General features: G+C 39.8%; 3 protein-coding genes across 4 annotated transcripts; 2 read left to right on the top strand and 1 right to left on the bottom strand.

The window, feature by feature from the left end:
• Window positions 1-5,361: 5,361 nt before the first annotated feature.
• Window positions 5,362-12,713, top strand: LOC123868356 (oxysterol-binding protein-related protein 11). The gene is made up of 5 exons (XM_045910846.1): window positions 5,362-5,626; window positions 10,699-10,860; window positions 11,185-11,282; window positions 11,709-11,787; window positions 12,188-12,713. Exons 1-5 carry the CDS (start codon window positions 5,441-5,443, stop codon window positions 12,290-12,292), a joined length of 630 nt encoding a protein of 209 aa, XP_045766802.1. The 5' UTR covers window positions 5,362-5,440; the 3' UTR covers window positions 12,293-12,713.
• Window positions 12,714-13,392: 679 nt separating this feature from the next.
• On the top strand, window positions 13,393-15,189 carry LOC123868357 (cytochrome c oxidase subunit 6b-2-like). The gene is made up of 2 exons (XM_045910848.1): window positions 13,393-13,642; window positions 14,984-15,189. The coding sequence occupies exons 1-2, from the start codon at window positions 13,575-13,577 to the stop codon at window positions 15,147-15,149; spliced, it is 234 nt and encodes a 77-aa protein (XP_045766804.1). The 5' UTR covers window positions 13,393-13,574; the 3' UTR covers window positions 15,150-15,189.
• Window positions 15,190-17,523: 2,334 nt separating this feature from the next.
• LOC123868131 (cytochrome c oxidase subunit 6B1-like) lies at window positions 17,524-21,378 on the bottom strand. Of its 2 annotated transcripts, XM_045910509.1 has the most exons (3): window positions 21,125-21,275; window positions 18,752-18,835; window positions 17,524-17,780 (listed from the first exon to the last, which is right to left on the bottom strand). In XM_045910509.1, exons 2-3 carry the CDS (start codon window positions 18,829-18,831, stop codon window positions 17,612-17,614), a joined length of 249 nt encoding a protein of 82 aa, XP_045766465.1. In that variant the 5' UTR covers window positions 18,832-18,835; window positions 21,125-21,275; the 3' UTR covers window positions 17,524-17,611. The 2 variants fall into 2 exon arrangements, with proteins under 2 accessions (XP_045766465.1, XP_045766464.1); XM_045910508.1 differs by lacking the exons at window positions 17,524-17,780; window positions 18,752-18,835 and adding an exon at window positions 18,858-20,896 and having other exon boundaries at window positions 21,125-21,378.
• Between the last annotated feature and the right edge of the window lie 166 nt (window positions 21,379-21,544).

Raw genomic sequence — 21,544 nt, forward strand, 5'->3', positions numbered from 1 at the left:
TGGAATTGACTCGAGAAAATTCTAGAGCGATGATTTATTACGACTTTCGAAGTGGTTTAACACAAAAACAGTGTGTTGACCGGATGATTTCTGCATTTGGTGATGAAGCCCCATCTAAAACCACAATTTATCGCTGGTTTGCTGAATGTCAACGTGGACGTGTCAAGCTCAGTGATGATCCCCGTTAAGGTCGTCCAAAAATCTGCAGTCACCCAAGAAAACGTTGATGCTGTGCGTAAGCTGATTGAGGAAGATCGACATGTGACATACCGCGAGATTCAGGCCACTTTAGACATTGGCATGAGTCAAATACAAATAATCTTGCATGAACAGTTAGGTGTAAAAAAGTTGTTTTCCCGATGGATACCGCATTTGCTCTGTGAAGAGCAAAAAGCGGCTCGCGTTACTTGGGGCGTCAGAACTCTCGAAAGATTCCACGCAGGATGCTGTGTACAACATCGTATTAGGTGACGAATCCTGGATATACGCGTACCAACCCGAAACAAAAAACCAGTCACGAGTTTGGGTGTTCGAAAATGAGTTAAAGCCAACAAAAATCGTTCGTTCACGAAGTGTTGCAAAAAAAATGGTGGCCACGTTTGTCTCCAAAACCGGCCATGTTGCGACTATTCCTCTTGAGGGACAAAGAACGGTTAATGCAGAATGGTATGCTAGCATTTGTTTGCCACAGGTCGTTTCTGAACTCCGTAAAGAGAACTGCAACCGCCGCATCATCCTCCATCACGACAATGCGAGTTCTCACACCGCGCACAGAACAAAAGAGTTTTTAGAGCAAGAAAACATAGAATTATTAGACCATCCGCCATACAGCCCCGACCTAAGGCCTAATGATTTCTGTACTTTCCCTAAAATAAAGAATACATTGCGTGGTCAGAGATTTTCATCACCTGAAGAAGCTGTGGACGCCTACAAAACGGCCATTTTGGAGACCCCAACTTCCGAATGGAATGGTTGCTTCAATGATTGGTTCCATGATATGGAAAAATGTGTCAAATTTCGCGGAGAATACTTCGAAAAGCAATAAATACATGTTTTAAATAGTAATGTTGTGTCACTTCCTTGATTCCCGAAATTTTCAGTGCCGCCCTCGTAATAGCACTTTTTCTAAAAAAAAGTTTACCAGTCTCCTTCGCAGTGACAATGATGGGTTGAATTTTATTATTATATTATGAATGGCAAAAAAGTATATCATAATATGTGTGATGTTCCACATCTACTAAAATGTCATTTAAACAATTTCAGAAAAAGGACCTAATCATCGCTAATCGCCGTGCTATTTGCGTGTCAGATCATTGAAAAAATATATGCGGTAGGTGGGATTGGTGGCACTGTAAGGAATACTCGACTAACAGATAGACATTTGAAACCAAATTCTGTCGATAATATGAAGGCAAGTAAAGACATCTTACCATACCAAACTGAAGTTTTACAAACATTTTATGAAGAAACAGGTGGAGCACCCAAAAGTATTTAGCATTGCAACGACTCGTATCAATTTTTAGGGTTCCGTACGTGAAGGGTGCCAATGAGACTCTATTACTAAGCCTCCGCTGTCCGTCCACCTGTCCGTCCGTTTGTCTGTATGTCTGTTTTTCAGCGTGCTAAATAGTGTTATATCTTGTGCGATGGTATGGAACCTTTTGTGTGCGAGTCCAACTCACACTTGACCGATTTTTATTTTGGCTTATTACACATTGCCCCTCCAAGTAGGACAAAGTAGATTGTATAACATTTTAAAGTTCAATTTGTCCCACTAATTATTGGTTTGACCAATTGGTGCATAAAATAGCGGCACCAGTGGCACTATTTTTAAGACCCAGCCCAAAAATTTCTTGAATTATGTCCTTGATATAAGAATAAAGTAAAGGATGCATTTATTTTAATTCATTTAGGTCCTCTATTTTTAGGGTTCCATATCTTCAAAGAAAAAAGGAATCCTTATACTTCGTTTTCTGTCTGTCTATCTATGTCTCTATCAAGACAAGGGAATCAAAGCTCTTGAGATACTTCCCGTATATAATCCATGACATTTGGTAGCTAGCAATGTCCTAATAGCACAATAATTAATAAAGGGAAAAATCCGAAATCATGAATTTGTGGTTACATCACATATCTAATCAAAGTCAAAGATTATCATGAAATGTTGTGATTTATGTCTCATAATTTTATAACTAACAATTTGCTCGAATTTGTGTAATTCATTGATAATTCATTTTACCTTTCAGGTCAAGCTTGCTGTAAGAGTCTTTAGCAGAGAGGTGGCCCTCACTGTGTCAATGCGGATGAAGACATACATGGACATTTTAACAATTGACGATTATTGTACGATACCTGTAAACATCGATGATGGCATTTTCATTACAGAGATAATTTTATTTATAAATAATTTATTCGATAGCTTAAACGGTTGTGGTCATTCTAAAAGTGGTTTTAAGAACGCATTGTCCGGAAAATTGCAACCATTTAGCGTTTTGGAATGATGACGAATTTAGTTAGTCAGGCTTTAGGTATAAAAAATCCGGTCAAGTGCGAGTCGGACTCACCCACGAAGGTTTCCATATCATTATACAAGATATTTTAACCAGTGTGCATTGTGGCAGTTGCCACAATGCAAGTTAATGGCAACAGCGCCATCTATATCTGATTTAGTAAACTTAATTTTTTTGTGAATTTGTAAACTGATCATGATTTTCTAAATCCACATAAATAGATTTTGAAAATTTTTGTTTCATACATTTTACTAGAATATATTTTGGTTAATGTAGTTTAATGGAAAAGATTTACATTTGTCGAGGGTTTCATACCTCAAAAGGAAAACAGGAACCTATAAAGGATCACTTCGTTGTCTGTCTGTCTGCCCCCCGTGTCTGCCATTTTGGGGGAATCAAAATAGGAATCATGACATTTGGCTGGTGGCAATGTCTTATAGCACAATTGAACGAAAAAATCTGAAAACCGTGAACTTATGGTTACATCACAAAAAAATTAAAGATTTGTGTTCCCAATCAAATAATTAGTTTAACTAAATCACATTCGTCATTAATTTGCACATTTTTATTACACTGGTTTGAGATTTCTTGTACGATCGTGCGGAACCCTTCTGTGCGAATCCGACTCTCACTTGAATGGTATTTTTAGAATCAAGTACAATTATTATTGTTGAAAACATGACTACATCTATACTATCTATACTAATAAATAAAATTGGAGTGTCTGTCTGTAATTTCGAAATAACTACCACATATTAAGGTCATATGGTTATTTGAACGATACCATAACTGAATCACACGTTTTTAAAATTTTTTCTGTCTGTCTGTCTGTCTGTCTGTTTGAAAAGGCTAATCTTCGGAACGGCTGAACCGATTTTAACGGGATTTTCACATACAAGTAGAGAATTGACCAGGGTGTAACATAGGCTACTTTTTTAACCGACTTTCAAGAAGAGAGTTGTGTTTTTTACCTATGTACACCAAAATCTCCGAGATTTCTGAACCGATTTGCGTCATTTCTTTTTTAATCGATAGAGGAACTTTGCAACATTATTTCAGAAAAAATTTGGATTCCAACTCCAATCCTGATGCTGCAAGGGATCTGACCAATCCACGCGGGCGAAGCTGCGGGCATCAGCTAGTAACTGAATAATAATGACATACTTTTGTGTCATAAGACACAAAAGTATGTCATAAGACACAAAAGTATGTCATAAGTATGAGATAAGTCATGTTGTTATGCAAAATTCTTGTTGCATTATCTGGTTTTGTATTGTATTTCCTGGCAATGTAAATTTTATTACTTAAATCGGTTGATACTTGACCTCAGTAACTTTAAATGAATAATATCTTTATAAAGACTACGATAATTTGGCATTTGCGTCTTGTATAATTCGTCCAAGACGTTCGATTGTGTTAAACATAAAACGCTGGTCAGAAAACTACAATTATTACACTTATAGCAATTCATTTTATGATATTTAATTGTTATACAGTTTATAATAATCTCTCAAAACAACGTTTTGGAGATGTATCTTGAAATCTAAAGTTTTTATTTTCTAAAAGATAATGATAAAAAAATAGTATGAATAAATTGCTCTGACTAGTTTTAAGTGTGATTGTAAGATGGTAATAACAAAAAAATACCCAGCTGAGTTTGTTGTGGTGCATTGGAACCCTACGAAGGTTTAGTTTAGGTACTTTAAGGGCCGGCGCACATATGGCGGAGCGCAGCGCAGAGCATTTTTCACAGTCAAAGTATTATCGACTTTGTTCTCATGGAAATAATATCTAAATTTAATTGTGCATCCGTGCGGATACTTGCAGTCCCGCGCGTGCTCGCGCATTCTATGGTAAAAATTCGCGTAATGTGTCACGCGATTAGAAAACTTCGCGGGTATGCTCTGCGCTGAACTCCGCCGCACTCCGCCATGTGTGCGCCGGCCCTTAAGGGCATGAGACGGATCTGCCCGCGAAATTCAAATTTAATTTGATTTTTCACAATTTGTAAACTAATACCTAGGCTTATGGCATTTTAATTGCTCCAATGGCAGTAGCATCCTCACAGGTTTATATAAAAACCTTTACTTGAAAGGGTGCAGTTTAAGAAATTAGCTCTAGTATCGTCGACTAATTTGTGGGTTATAGTGGATACTAGAGCTAATTTCTTAAACTGGACCCTTTCAAGTGAAGATTTTTAAATAAATAGTTGGAGATGATACTGTTATTGTCGCAAATAGAATGCCATAAGCCTACGTTGTCGTATTAGTTTACAAATTGCGAAAAACCAAATTAAATTTGAATTTCGCGGGCAGACCCGTCGCATCCACCTTAATTTTTAAGCGTGCTAATATTTATCACCATCACGTCATTGAACCAAAAATAGTTAATAAGATTTTTAAATCGTTAATAAATTATTTAAATTATTTTATTTCGTTTTATTTTTGTTGACCAAAAAAAGTAGAATAAATCGGTTATTTGCCGAAAATCGGTAAATGAAAACCGAAAAACCGATATTTTTACGATAAAGTGCGACACTATATTTAATTTACGATTCATTACGATTTTCGAAGCTCATCCCTAAAATTACTAGGCTGTCATGACGTCATCGTGACGTTTCGCCGCAACCGTTTACATCTATATTATATTGTGGGAAAGAGACGTGTAATGTATAGTGTTAAATTGCCATAAGAGGGTGAAATAGAAAGACCATGATACAAAGAAAGTTTATTATAGATAGATATTGATTTTTTCTATATATATAATCCGATATTATCGGTATGTATAGTACTCGCTACTAATCATAAACAGATCTATGGAACTTCGTCGTCTATCTCCGGATTCGTGGTCTGTGCTGTGTTCTTGCAGAATTTTGTTTGTTGTAGAATATAAAATTAAATAAAAATACAAGTGTTTACTAAATAGTTAAGATGATTAAGTCTGCTGGCTTAGGCTCCAACCGCCCGCTCTCCGGGCAACTCTACAAATATACGAACGTAGTAAAAGGGTGGCAGCAGAGATGGTTTGCAGTGGACCCAGAAACTGGTGTTTTGTCGTATTATTTGTTCGATGGGCCTGGCGATACTGTGCAACCTGGACAACCGGCTAGAGGAGAGGTGAGCTAAATAAGTTTTCATACAATTTGATTAGGAATTGTCTTTGTACAGGCACTGCGCTCTGCAGTAATTTGAACTGCTTTTAGAAGCAGGAGGCTTATTCTAGCCTGGAGGCTGCAATGAGATTGACGTGTGGGTAGATAGGAAACGTTATACTGCGCGTATTTTAATTAAATTTTATTATTTATTAATTAGTAAAAGTGTTAAATGTTATAGTTTATTGTTTAATAAGTTTCTACACTACCTGGCAAATATAATTCACTGCACTTCAACAAGCTTCGACATCAAAATGGATCTACACAATCAGCTGAGTAAAAATATGGAAGAAATTGTGTCACAGTTTAAGTCTCGAATGGATAACTTCGATGAGGCCCTCAAACAATCACAATCCTCTTCAAATAAAGCTTGTGATCTTAGCTCGCTGGCTGCCGACTATTACGCCTTCAAGGAAGGTATGTGGAAGACACTTTCGATGCTGCAACAACAACTGCAACTGCTCACGGAGGGCTATGACAAGCATGAAATGCACACGCGGAGAACGGTTTTGTTGTTCCATGGCCTACCGGAGGAGGACAATGAAAAAGTGGAAGGTAAAATCTGTGATTTGGTCTGTGATCGGTTAAAGCTGCCTATCCTTGAAGAGGCAAGTGTCGAAGTCTGTCACCGTCTTGGCTTAAAAAGGGATACACCACGACCTATCTTAGTCCGTTTTTCTAATTTAAAAGTGAAGAATGCAGTATGGAAAGCTAAGACAGCTCTAAAAGGCACCGGAGTCACAATATCAGAGTTTCTCACTAAACCTCGACAAGAGACGTTTGTTGCTGCCAGGAAACACTTCGGCATCAAGAGCTGCTGGTCATCAGACGGTGTTATAGTCATCGTACTTCCGGATAAAAGCCGTACGAAGGTTGTTTCGCTTTCTGAACTTAATACATTAATCGCCAAATACCCACAGACCGCCGCGGCCGTCTCTCAAGATACGAAGTCGTCGAGATCACGCCGAGTAAACAAACATACGGCCAAGTGAATGCGTCATTAATGAGTGGTGGCTAGCGCGTGTTGTAGTATCTCTTTTATTTGATGGCATTATACGCTTCGCTTAGTTAAATTATCAAATACACCTACAAACGAAACTCTTGAAGTCGTGTAATATTTGTATTAAGTACTTAAATTAATTATTGTTTTTACGATAGACTTACTTTAATACTCCTCTATAACCTATTGTTTATAAACCTATTGTTTTTAACTGAAGTTTGTTTTAGTATGTAAGTACTTATGTATTTCCTTTTGTATTTTCTAACTTAATTACTCCTTACTTTTAGTAGGTACCTTAATGTTAACTCGTGACTCTTGCCAGTTAGTGTAGGATAAAAGATTGTGTGATTTATCTTATCTTGCAATTTTTTTCGCTTATAGGACGTTTTTATATAAAAAAAAAGTTTACTTATATATAATACTCTTATTAATTATTTTATTAGTATTTATTATTTGTATTTACTTATTATTTTGTTATATATTATTTTATTAGTTTAAACCAATGACAGAATGTGATGATATACTTAATAATGACTTTTTTTCGTGTTCCTCATCCGACGAAGAGGAGTTTCACAGTGCCGCTAGTAGCTTATCTCTGTGTAGTTGTAATTCCTCATGTAATCTTGACACTAAACTTAAATCGGTGCTGGTCAGTAGTGCTCATTGCCTTAATTTTGTACATATAAACGCACAGAGTATTCCGGCTCATTTTTCAGATCTTCAAGCATCTTTTAGCGACGTGCAGGTCGATGGAATATTCGTTTCGGAATCCTGGCTGAAACCATCCCTTCCTTCTATCCTTTATGCCCTACCGGGATACACGTTGATTCGCAATGATCGTACGTGTAAACGTGGTGGAGGGGTCTGTCTATATCTCAAGGACAACATAAAGTTCAACGTAATAAGTCAGAGTCCGAGTATATACTCTGGCAACTTTGAATACCTATTTTTGGAAATTTCATTTGACCATAAAAAACTTCTCCTCGGGGTAGTCTACAGTCCTTCTTGTAACGTAAACTATTTCAATGATTTTGACACCCTCCTCAATAACTTATCGCCATCCTATGAACACGTCATCATCATGGGTGACCTAAATACTTGCCTAATAAAAAACGACCATCGATCCAAACAATTAAATTCCCTAGTTTCATCAGTCAACCTAAAAATCCTTCCTCTTAACGCGACTCACTTTTCTCCTAATTCTATCCCTTCTCTCTTGGACCTCATAATTGTTTCTAATCCTGATAAAGTACTCGTTCACGGTCAACTAACAGCCCCCTTCTCTTACCACGACCTTATTTTTCTTAGTTATAACCTATCTGTCCCTAGACGTAAGAGCAAGGTTATCCTGCGACGTAATTATAAAGGTATAGACTTGGACACATTAAATGATGACGTTTCTAAATTAGATTGGTCCCCTCTTTATTGCTCATCCACTGTAGACGACAAGGTTGATTTTCTAAATTCGACCCTCATAAGACTATTTGATGCACATGCACCTGTTAGATCAATAAGGGTCAAACATCTCCCAGCCCCCTGGCTCACTCCTACGATTAAAAAACTCATGACCAAACGAAACAAAGCAAAGAGTCTCTGTAAAAAGTACCCTTGTGATGTCAATGTGGCTGCCTATAAAAAGTTGCGTAATCTCTGTAATAGAATGTGTAGGGATGCAAAACGTCGCCATATTTTCTCTTGTGTAAATGATTTTTCTTCTTCACAGACCTGGAGGTTTTTTAAGTCTCTAGGTGTAGGAAAAAGTTCTGAAGAATCTAAGCCCTCCGTAGACATAAACTCTCTTAATCAACATTTTTCTAACCCCCCGGTAAAAATTTCCAATAGCAATAAATTCCAAACGCTCCATAATTTGGCCAATGTTGCCAGGCCCAAATGCGAACCCTTTCTATTCCAGGAAATTACGGTTGGTGAGGTTAAGAAGGGAATTCTTAGTATTACATCCAAAGCTGTTGGTAGTGATAACATAAGCCGAGATATGCTTATTCTTATCATTGATGTTGTTTCGCCTATTATTGCCCACATCCTCAATTTTTCTCTTTCCTCTAAATGTTTTCCTACGGCTTGGAAGTTAGCTCACGTTATACCTTTGCCAAAAATCTCTAACCCTTCTTCACTCTCTCAATATCGTCCCATTTCAATACTCCCCATTATTTCCAAGATTTTAGAAAATTCCGTATTTAAACAACTTTCCTACTATCTTTTTCAAAACAACCTTTTGAGTCCCTATCAATCAGGTTTCCGTCCCTTACACAGTACCACCACCGCTTTACTCAAAGTCACGGAAGATATTCGCCATGCTATGGATAACAAAAAATTAACAGTACTTGTTCTTCTTGACTTTAGCAATGCGTTCAATTCAGTGGATTTTGATGTACTACTCAACATTCTCTGCTCGCTTAATTTATCACCATCCGTAGTTGAATGGTTTAGATCCTACCTTCTTGGTCGCCGTCAGAGAATCTGTGCTGACGGAGTTTACTCTGATTGGGCTGATATCTCTGCCGGTGTACCTCAGGGTGGCGTTTTGTCTCCTCTGTTATTCTCTGTTTTTATAAACGAAATCACTAAAACAGTTTCATCCCACTACCACCTCTACGCAGATGATTTGCAAATTTATAGGCATGCTGCTGTCACTGACCTGGCCGCTACAGTGGATGAAATTAACTTGGATCTTGCACAAATAAAGAATTGGGCTGACGCACACGGTCTTTTGGTAAACCCAAAAAAATCGCAGGCTATTGTAATAGGTAGCAGACAATTTCGAATTCGTGCTGATTTAAAAAATCTCCCTGCAATAGCCTACGATGGGGTAACTATTACGCTAACCGAAAGAACTAAAAATCTTGGCGTGATATTGGACGGCCATTTATCGTGGGCAAGTCACATTAATGAAGTGAGTAAGCGCATGCACTACTCCCTTCACTCCTTGAAACGTTTGCAGAATTTCCTTCCTCTTAAAACTAAAATCTTACTCGCACAATCTCTTCTGCTTCCTCTCCTAGATTACGCCGATGTCTGCTATTTAGATGCAACCGAGGAGCTGCTTGATAAACTAGATCGCCTTCAGAATTTGTGCATCCGTTTTATTTTCGGATTGCGCAAATTCGACCATGTTTCTCAATTTCGAAATAAGTTAAAGTGGCTCCCTATTCGACTTCGCCGGAATACTCATATTCTCACGCTACTCTTTAAGATTTTAAATTCATCCTCCCCCTCTTACTTGCGTGAGCGCTTCAACGAAGCCGCTCCTCGGGTGATGCCAGTGCGTTCGTGTGTCAAGTTAAACTCACTTGCAGTTCCCCCTTACAACACTATATTTTATGCTAAATCTTTTACGGTACTCGCAACTCGCCTTTGGAACTCACTACCTGACAGTATTTTTAAAAATAACCCTTCCATCAGCACCTTCAAACTTCGTCTGAAACAGCACTATCTTTCCTCTCTGTCATAACATATTGTTTACATATATTTATCGGTATATATTATAAGATATATTTATGACTATAAGTATATATTTATGTATTAAGGTATATATGTTTTTGTAAGTCTATTTTAATATATAAATATTTGTAAGTATATATTATAACATAATATCTACTATATTTATTTTTTATTTTTCATGATTACTGTCTATCTTTGCTGTACCTATTCTACTCCATTTACAACCTCTCGCACTGCCAAGGGTCACTGGTAGAGATCTCTTATAGAGATAAGTGCTTCCCTGTCCACTTTTTCTTTCCTTTTATTTATATTGTTACAACTTTCTGGTACAAATAAATAAATAAAATAAATAAATAAATGAGTAAAAAAATTTAAATATCACTTGCTTTGACAGTGAAGTAAAACATCGTGAGGAAACCTGCATACTTGGGAGTCTCCATAATGTTCTCAAAGTGTGTGAAGTCTGCCAATCCACACATGGCCAGTGATGGCCACATCCTTATTCCGAGAAAAGACACATGCTCTGCACTCTAGTGAGCTGGCAATGCGTTGATCGTGATGATTATTTGATATTGCAGGCCCACTTAGCAGCAGCAGTGATATGTCCCAGTGATGAAGACTCCCGCACTTTCACCATCAACTGTGCCTCGGGGGACATGCTGAAGCTGAGAGCCACTGATGCCAGGGCTCGGCAAGAGTGGGTCAATGGTCTGAGGGCTATCGCCGAAATACATACTAAGGTAAGGTACTAATTCTACTAATTCATACTAATATAATAATATGTATTATAATTAATGCAAAATCTGTCTGTCTGCTAGCTTTTTACGGCCCATCTGTCAGATTTTTATATGATGGTTTAGAGATAGCTTGCATCCCAGGGAAGGATTTGGGCTACTTTTTGTCCCAGAAAATCAAAAAGTTCCCACAGGATTTTTAAAAACCATGTGGATGTTCTTTCATCCACATGGTTCATGGCGGGCATCAGCTAATTAGAGAACAAAAATAGGAGAAAAGGAGTGGAACGAAATGGGACCAAACATAATCATAAGTGCTCATATTTGCAGGCAATGGGTGCCAACCCTCCCCTGCAGCCGCGCGAACAGTTGGCCGTCCACGACGCCATGGCGTCCGCGCGCCAACAGCTGCAAGCTACTGAACTCAGGTGACCAGATAAATTCCAACAATTAAACAAAAGTCTGACTTGCGACAAAGGGTTCCATACCTTATGAAAGAAATAACTATTTTAATTTTTTTGTGACCTAACCATAAATACACAGTATTAGCATATTCCCTTTACATGTGCTATAAAACATTGCTACCTGCCCATGTTTCAAGTCAACGAGGGGTACTACAATTTTCAGTAAAACTGCAAACTGGATTCTGCAGCAATTCATTCAAGTTCTTGTCGGGTGAACACGCTGTCTCCAGTTTTTACTATGCACCTTATATGAATTATACTATGCAAATTGAATTATATTACTATTTTAGAAAAAAAATTATCATCTAACATAGTTTCTAGGTCTTGCCTATGCTAACAAAATATGAGTCTCCATTGCCTTAATAAAGAAATGATTTATATGTTTTTCAGTGACGCAGCTCTAGCGCGGTGCATTGAGTCATCAGATTCACCATTCCCTCACACCGATCCAGATTTATTGCTTTTAAAGGTAAATAAACTTCTACTCAAAACTCAAACTTCTGTATATTATGCCTCATATTTATATTATTTTTATTCTTGAATTTTCTAAATGAAACTGTGTGAATGCATCTATCTACTACTGGTTTGGAATGCCAGCAAGAATCTATATAGTTGCTCGTTTGCAACAACGGCCGAACTGACGCCCGCGACTTCGTCCGCGTGGATTTAGGTTTTTCGAAATCCCGTGGGAACTCTTTGGTTTTCCGAGATAAAAAGTAGCCTATGTGCTAATCCAGGATATTATCTATCTCCATTCCGAATTTCAGCCAAATCCGTCCTGTAGTTTTTGCGTGAAGGAGTAACAAACACACACACACACAAACTTTCGCCTTTATAATATTAGTGTGATGTGCTATAATTGTATTCAGGCGACGTCAGCGGCCAGTATGCAGTGTCTGCTGCAGTGCCTCGGCCTCCTGTTGCGGCAGCAGCAGTGCGCCGCGCTGGGCGGCAAGCCGCAGAGAGACCACTAGCATCACGTCACGGATCGAGCATTGGACGAGCTCAGATTCAACGACATCGGGGAAACCGGTCAAGTGGGTACGGAACCCCTCGCACACGAAGGGTCCCGTACCGTCGTGGAAGACAAGACTTTCATGTTTTTGTGATGTAACCACAAATTTACAGTTTTACGCATTTTCCCCTTTACTTGTGCTATACAGTTAGTATATTGTGTTGTACCAGGTTAGCCCGCGTCCATCTTAGACTGCATCATCACTTACCACCAGATAAGATTGCAGTCGAGGGCTAACTTAACGTATCTGAATAAAAAAAGACATTGTTTATTATTATGTGATACATAAATGAAGTGTTATTTAAGTCGTTAAATTTAGAATAACATAAAGACGTGGAGCAAAGGGTAGGTAATAATGTTAAAGTAAACAATTATTTATTTAAAAGGTTGTTTTAATAATTTTAATATAAATAAATGCGTAGGTAAAGCCTGACCAGAAAAATAAAAACTTCGTCATATTGCGGAAAACTAGTGGAACCAATTTACCCACACAACACTATTTATACTTAAATGAAAAATGCAAAAGTGGCGCCCCAGAGCAAGTTTTTATATTTCTGGCCAGGCTTTAATACTATAGTGATAAAAAATCAAGCATTAATCAAGCGAGGAACCAAAAACTTAATTTGCTATAATAATCCGCTACACCACACTAGACAAATCTGTATGGTGCAACATGCAGCAAGCGATATCCACCGCCCGCCCTCCCACTGCTAAACATGCAGGAAAAGCCAGCCACCAAGCAAGCAATACGCAAAACCACTCGACGCACGTTTCGCCACGAACAAAAACAACGATATTGAACAAAGACTACAATGTTATACACCATACCGTTCGTGGACGCTCCCGCATCCCGCGTTCCTGACGCGCTAGTGTAGCCGTAGTTTAAGGATTTTGGGGCCATGGCACACTGTCATTTTCATGTGCCTTATTTTGTCAAAGGCAAAAAACGAAAAAACGTAATAAGATAATTATGTCAGTGAACAAAATAAACCCATAATAAACCTCATATCATGAACTGTGCCTCATAGACGTACTCAAAGAGTATGTAATCACTAATACTCATAGATTACCTTACGTACCTATATCCTACAAATATTTTTGTTTGGCATTTGTTTTTATTTCAATGACAAATAAAACGGAAGTCAAACTGATAGTTTATTAGATTTTTACTGGATTTTTAGCTTTATAGATATTTATCTGCCCATTTAAGTAGGTGCTTCTAATTTTTAAAATTCAGAAAAATGTCGTGCGATCAGGAATTTAGAACACTGCGAATGGATCCACGGTATCCGTTTCAAAATCAAACAAGGTAAGTTTACAAGCCAAGCCAAGGACTATCTTGGTGGTTTCGGTGTCCACTAGTTGCTAAACAAAGCCAAGAAGTAGAATTGACTCTACATGTCATGCAGTCTGGATTCTGGAAGCGCGCACAGGTTTCTACAAGGCAAGATTATGTGGTAAGGCTGTAAGGGGTTGTACAGACAAACTGCAAGCCGACTACAAAGTTGTAGTTGACGTGCTGGTGTCTACTTTCTATTATGGGCATTCAGTGTGAACTGCACAGTCGGTCGGCAGTTGGGTAAACTGCACTCCAACTGCAATTTTTCAGTCCGTCTGTGTAGACCTTAAACAGCTTCTGAGACGGAAAGGTGATCTGTGGTCAAACGGCTTGATGGCAAGCACGTAGATTTTTTTTAAAATAAAAATAACGAGCAAGCATGTTGACCGTTTACAATGTTTGCTCGATGCTCAAGCCAATCATTTACGTACTTGCCCCTTAATTGATACGATTTCATATTTTTTGGTTGACGCGACGTTTGGGCAGTGTTCGAGAAACGAGAAAAGTGCCTCTTGCTGGCTCAAGCAGCTTAATGGGCGTATCAAGTAGCTTGAGCCAGCAAAATTAGACACGTGCTTGCCATCAAGCGGCTCGACCGTCTTGCAAGTCCTAAGGCGCATCTATAGAGCGCACTTTGACTTTGCATTATACCGCTGGCATAAATCTATACTAATCTATACTAATAAATAAAATTGGAGTGTCTGTCTGTAATTTCGAAATAACTACCTCATGTTAAGCTCATATGATTATTTGAACGATACCAACACTGAATCACACGTTTTTAAAATTTTTGTCTGTCTGTCTGTTTGAAAAGGCTAATCTTCGGAACGGCTGAACCGATTTTGACGTGATTTTCACAGACAAGTAGAGAATTGACCAGGGAGTAACATAGGCTACTTTTTTAACCGACTTTCAAAAAGGGAGTTGTGTTTTTCTACCTATGTACACCGAAATCTCCGAGATTTCTGAACCGATTTGCGTCATTTCTTTTTTAATCGATAGAGAATCTTCGCAACATTGTTTCATAAAAAATTTGTATTCCAACTCCGCAATCCTGATGCTGCAGGGGATCTGACCAATCCACGCGGGCGAAGCTGCGGGCATCAGCTAGTCTTTCCTATATTTGCAAAGTGGGTACTCTGTGCATAAAGTCTCATTTTAACTGAAACTGAAGTCTAAGCAAAGTCAAAGCTCGCTCTATAGATCTCAGCCTAAGAGTTGGTAGCTAGGCCTACCGTATTCCGTAGGTAGAAGAAAGAAAGATAAGATGAATAGGTACCTATCTATGCTTCAATGGCATCTGTATTCCAGAGCATGTTACGACAACTACTGCGACTTCTACCGCTGCACGCGGCTGCTGGGCGAGGCGGACGACTGCAAGATCTTCAAGCGCTACTTCCAGACCATCTGCCCCAACTTCTGGATCGAGCACTGGGACGAGTTGCGGGAGAAGGGCGCGTTCCCGGGACCTATCTGATCTGATGGACGGGGTTCTGACAATAAACAATTGCGAATAACTTGTTATTATTTTACTTAAGATCCTACCAAAACCCCTTACAAAAGTTTAAAAAATCCATTAAAAGTATGCTCCTGGCAAAAGCTTATTACACAATCGAAGATTATGTAAATGATAAAAAAGCATGGATTTGACTCGCTCCAGCAATGCGCGGGTCTGCAATTGCTTGTATAGTTTAGAATATTACTTATTGTAAATTGAACAATTGAAAAGAGCAACCGCCGAGTTTCTTGCTGGTTCTTCTCGGTAGAAACAGCGTTCCGAACCAGTGGTAAATTATTTGACGATTCAAAAGCACTTGTAAAAGTTTATTTGAATAAAAATCTATTCTATTCTACCTACATTTCTAAAGGACAGGTAGGTTCTTAAAATTATAATGCACTGCAGTAGGTAACTAATAGCCTAATGGTTAAGACATCCGCTTCCTATTCGGGAGGTTGGGGGTTCGATTCCGGGCACCTCTAACTTTTGGGAGCTATGTGCGTTTCTTTTTTTTATAGTGGGTAAAATACCGAGCAAACGAACAGGCGGGTCACCTGATGTTAAGTGATTTTCGCCGCCCATGAACATTTGCAGCACCAGATTTGCGGCACCGATGCGTTGCCAGAATTTCCAGAATATGTTGGTCTGTCTCTTCAATAACCCCACGAATAACATCGAACCCTTGAATCACACCTGGAATAACTTCTAATTCGATTAGGTATATAGCTACCGGCTACCACGGTCCACGAGTACCTACCTACCCAAATAAGTCTATTATATCTTAGGGTGCCACCTAAATACCTACTTAGCTCATATAACCAGTCTTCCTAATGCAAATGTAGGTACCATTATCACATAAGTAGGCACGTAACGTACCCAGTCACTAGACAAGCGCTAAAATAAGGCTAAAATCAATAAAACGTCTGTCGCAACGCCTACCTACTAAATATCTAGGTACATATTGCAATCTAGGTAGGTACATATTGCAATCTCTCAAGAAAGGCATTCAAGAATCAATGAACAATCACAAAGTTGTTTTCTCTTTATTATTGCGGACCACAAAACCGCAATAGAAAGAGCCATAGAGAAGAAAAGAAGAAGACTGAATAAAGCAACAATTATTTTTAGCAAAGACTTGTTGACCTGAATGAATCTGATGAATACTACTATACTTACCTAGTTAATAACTAGTAGTTATAAAAAAAATATAAGTAAGTACATACCTACAATCACACTAATATTATAAAGGCGAAAGTTTGTATGTGTGTGTGTGTGTGTGTGTGTGTGTGAGTGTGTGTGTGTGTGTGTGTATGTTTGTTACTCCTTCACGCAAAAACTACTGGACGGATTTGGCTGAAATTTGGAATGGAAATAGATAATATCCTGGATTAGCACATAGGCTACTTTTTATCCCGGAAAACCAAAGAGTTCCCACGGGTTTTCGAAAAACCTAAATCCACGCGGACGAAGTCGCGGGCGTCAGGTAGTGTAAGATAAAAATTTATAACACCGCCGACAAGTGAAGGTTACAGTAATAACTAGAAGAGCTGATAACTTTCAAACGGCTGTACCGATTTTCTTGGATTATAGCTAAGAACACTCGATCAAGCCACCTTTCAAACAAAAAAAAATTAAATTAAAAGCGGTTCATTAGTTTAGGAGCTATGATGCCACAGACGGACGCACACGTCAAACTTATAAAACCTCTTTTTGGGTCGGGGGTTAATAAGTAGGACAAAGAATTATGAAGTATCAGAGCAAAGCTTACCCAAATGATAAGAATGCGTTATCTAACCGATATCGATAATAATTTTATCTAGCGAATTGCTATTCGTACATAGCAAATTCGCTTTTTCTTTTAATCACAACGCGTCATAGCAGTGGAATCATTTTAGGTACCTACTGAGCTAGGGTCGCTGGGGATAGTTATTCTTTGATAGTAGGGTAATTAAAGAGTAGTCCGTAGTCATGTCTTATCTATGTGATCATCATTAATCTATTGCCGGCTCACTACTGAGCACGGGTCTCCTCAGAATGAGAAGTCGACCGTTGCCAACTAAAACGTTGGCAAAGTGCAGATTGAGACTTCTCACACGTCATTACGGAGAACTCCCAGGCATGCAGGTTTCCTGGCTAAATGCCGTATGATATGTATTTTTATTCAGTACCCAAGCGACTGTTAATGCCATCTACACGACAGGTCGAGATGGCAATTGGTGTGTGGAGTGTGTGCCCCCCCCGCCTCATACGCTGATTGTCATCTCAACCTGTCGCATACTATGCCTAGTATGCAGTAACGACTGATGATTTCTCTTAGTCATAGGGTATAACTGAGTGAAATGAAACAGCAAGCAACGGTTAAATCATTTAATTTATTCTATATCACGCGACCTAACGGAATTAAACATAAATTAACATAGCCCTAAGTACAGCGCGGCCGCTTAGATGCGTCCAGGGAAGGTGCCTTCATCGCGCTGGCTGTCCCACTTCTCCACCCATTCGTTGGGGCACAGGGACGTGTACACTCGCTTGAAGTACTGGCATGGCTCGTACTTCTCGCCACGCACCTTCTGGCAGCGGTGGAAGTCCAGGTAGCTTTGATAGCAGTGCCTGGAATCATACAAACACAACTTCAGCACAAGACTTTATTGTAATATAAAGTTTACCTGGCGCTTAACAAAAATGTTGTGGACTTTAGTTATTGATATACATATCGGTCGGTATATAATAGTTTGTAAGTACATATATATAAAATGTTAAATATGTATATTGTTAGCGTTTCTTAATAAATAAAATAAAATAAAATAAAGACTTGACAACAATTAAACAGAGAAACGTGGCAAAAAACTTTTTGAAAATTAAAACTTTACTATAAACCTGGAAAAAAGAAACGTAGAGTTCTTATGCTAAAATGGCGAGGCTATTATAAAATAGATAATGAATAGTTATTAGTTTCATAAATATGAAAAATATTGAACGTAAATGCTTTTGATGATTCAAAAGTACTTGTAAAAATTTAATTGAATAAAAGTATTTTGAATTTCAATAAAAATTAATAAAAACTGTGAAAAATATTGGCCTTAAAACAAAATATCCTTTTGTATTCCATTACTATTTAGCCCTTGGCTGATCACTTACCACCAGGATGCACTAATATGAAATTGGGCTAACTTGGAAAAGGTATGGCAGTTTTTTAAACCCATACCCCTTATCGGTTTCAATTCAACACGGTATTGTACCGGAACGTTAATCACTAGCGGCGCGACTTTGCCGGTGGGGTGGTAACTAGCCACGGCCGAAGCGTCTTCCATGGTCTTACCAGATCAGACCAGAGACAATTTAGAAATTATCAATTCCTTGATGCAAATGCTCCTGGTCCAGCGACTTAAAAATCTTACCTTTACCTTACCTTATTCATTTTTGAAGAGAAGTAGCATAAATATAATAATTTGATTATTATTCCAGCACTATAATTGTCAGGGCAATAGAGATTACTTACATTTCTCTGCCATTAGTCAAATAGTCCAAAATTAGTACATTGGCTGTGTTGATGTCAGCTGTGTAAATAGTAAAGTGGTTACCTGGTCTGGTTCTGGTTAGGGAACCGTGGGTCAAAGGGTGCAGTTTTGATGTCTGCTACAGATTTGATGGTTTCTGGCATATTACTGCAAACAAAGAACACGGAAATCAGTCATCCTTAAAACTTCTTTATTTCCATATCAGTGTGTGTAATATAATGCATTAAATTTAACTAAGATTACACAGAAATAATAATTGATTACAGTAAAAAAGAACAGTCACAAACTGCTAAATGCAGGCAATGTTATGATAATGTTATTTGACGAGAGGCCTAGTCTTTCTTTCTTCTTCGCAAGACGTTTCTCTATACTTTTTAACTTCCTGCATGTAGAGAGACCAGGCATCTTTGGGCGTATTGTCCACTGTTTGTTCGTCAATCGCTTTGGCCTTCTTCACGAGGCCGGTTTTCAAAACTCTCCCCCCTCTCCTTTTGCCTATAAAAGGTAGAACAGGTTTTTTGATCACAGGTTTAGTTTCGACTTCTACTTTTTTAACCTGCTCTTGCATTTTTTTAAACATTTCCAGAAAACTGCCATCGTTTTTAATAGGTATTGGTATGGGTTTGATTTTGGATGAGGAAGGCATCGGAAGGGATGGGTCGGGCTGCTGCAGCAGCTCAGCGTAATTGGGGCCTTCCACTTCGGGTGGGTCCCCGTACTGGATGTCCACAGCGTAACTGGTTTCCACAGCGCCAGGGGGAGGTTTGATCTCCTTGGGTGGAGTCCTGGTCTTGTCGGCCTGCTCCTGCCTGCTCTTGTGCATCTTCCAGAAGCGTTTTCTGTCAGCCACCGTGAACTGTCCGCGGCACTCCTCGTCGCTCGGCGTGCCGCTGTGGCTCGCGGAACTGCGGGATCGCGATCGTGATTTTGATTTCTTGGGGCTTCTTGATCGTCGCGCTTTCATTCGAGATGCGGAGCGCCGCCGCGACGTGGACCGTTCGTCGCTCGGCGATCGTCCCCTCGATCGACTTTTGCTACGAGATTCGTGTTCGGAGGCCGACTTGCGCCTCGTGCGGCGCTTCGACCGCGAGCTCGTCGACGAAGCGGTCGAGCGGCTGGAAGACGAGGACCTCTTGCGCCGCAACTTCGGGGTACGGGAACGTTTATGTTTAGTCTTAGGAGTCAGAGATCTGGAATGAGATCGCGATCTTGAAGAGGAGCGATTTCTAGCATAACACCGTGGTGGTGTTATGGAGCTGTCTCTAGGTTTTCTCGGCGGAGTGACCGAATTTCGATCTTTGTAATTCTTTTTCCTTTGAGGTGATCGCTCCGACCGACGATCGACAATCGGAGGAGTGACGGAACCGTCTGACCGCTTTCGACTTTTTGGGGAATCCGCCAAATTCTTTCTGGGTGGAGTGAAAACATCTCTGTCTCTTCGGTCCCTAGATTTTGATTCATAGTAGGGCACATGTTTTCCTTTACTTCTAGATTTTTTCTCACGTTTGACTTTTACTGGAGGACTTCTCACCCGGTCCTCATTTTTAGACCTATTGCGGGATCGTGATGATCTATGTTTTAAAGGTGGCGTTAGAGACCTATCGCTTCTACTGGCAATGGGTTTCTTGTAAGACCTCCCCGATCTAGAAGACTCGGACGAAGACCTTCTCTCCTTTTTAATTTTTGTCGGGGATCTGGAATAAGATCTAGACTTGTAGCTGGAGCGGTCGCTAGAGGAATACTTGGTGTATTTGCTCTTGGAGGCACTTCTGGATCTGCGCCACCTGCTGTCGTCGTAGCGGCGCCGCTCGTAGGGCGAGGCGCTGCGGGACTTGGACCTGTAGGAGCGGCGCCGCTCCTGGCGCGCGGAGGGCGGCGGCTCGGGCGCGCGCACGTAATCGGGCGGCGGCGGCGGGTACGAGGGGGCCGCGGCGTCGTAGTAGCCCGCGTCGGCGCGCGGGTAGTAAGCAGAGTCGTAGCTATAGCCGTAGCCGGCGCTGTAGCCCGGGTACTGCTCGTAGGACGGGTAACCGTAGCTGGCGCCGGTCCATGGGTCGGTGGTGGGCAAGGAGGGCGCGGGCGGCGGCGCGTAGTCCGCCTCCGCGCCGGGGGGCCCGCCGTCCCAGGCGCCCGCCTCGCCGCTGTACGAGGTCATACTTATACGAGCTTCTTCGCATAACCTGCGGCAGTTTGTAGGTATGCACACACCTACAAACAGAACAACTTTTCGGTGTAGACAGCAATTCACTCTTCGCCTTTCGAGATATCGCTCGCACACTTATTGAAGTTTCGTTGTAAATAATTTTCGTGACGAGGAACAACAAATTACGTAATACGAGGCCGTGTTTGCCCAGAATGTATGTTTTACAGGGCATGCGTTACAAATAAAGCGTAGAAAACTGCACAAATGAAAAATACCTTATTACTCATGCTCACCTTTTTGTTCTCTCAACTCAAATTATTTTCCAAAATTATCGAATATAAAATGGCAGCGAACCACATTCGCTTCCAAAAAATTAATAGACAAGTAGAGCACAGTTATAGATTATAAAGCGATACAATATTCTAGCTTGTCTTTGGCACAGATTTTTATGGATTTTTGGATTTCTATTCCGATTCAAAAAGAGAAGGTTGTCACGGTGCTATGTCACGGTACCACGCATGTATCACGTTATATTTCCAGCGTAGTAAAGTACCTAACCTTCGATGTACCTAACTACCTACCTACTTATTTTTAGAGATCAGAAGACAGACATATAAAAAACGGCTTTGAGCACGCTTTAAGCCCATGTTTGAGCCATGTTTGAGTTTGAGGCCAGAGCCATAGAGTCAGTTAAAAAAGTTGACACCACAGAG

Source organism: Maniola jurtina, chromosome 9 (genome assembly GCF_905333055.1).
Source record: "Maniola jurtina chromosome 9, ilManJurt1.1, whole genome shotgun sequence".
Lineage (NCBI taxonomy): Eukaryota > Metazoa > Arthropoda > Insecta > Lepidoptera > Nymphalidae > Maniola > Maniola jurtina.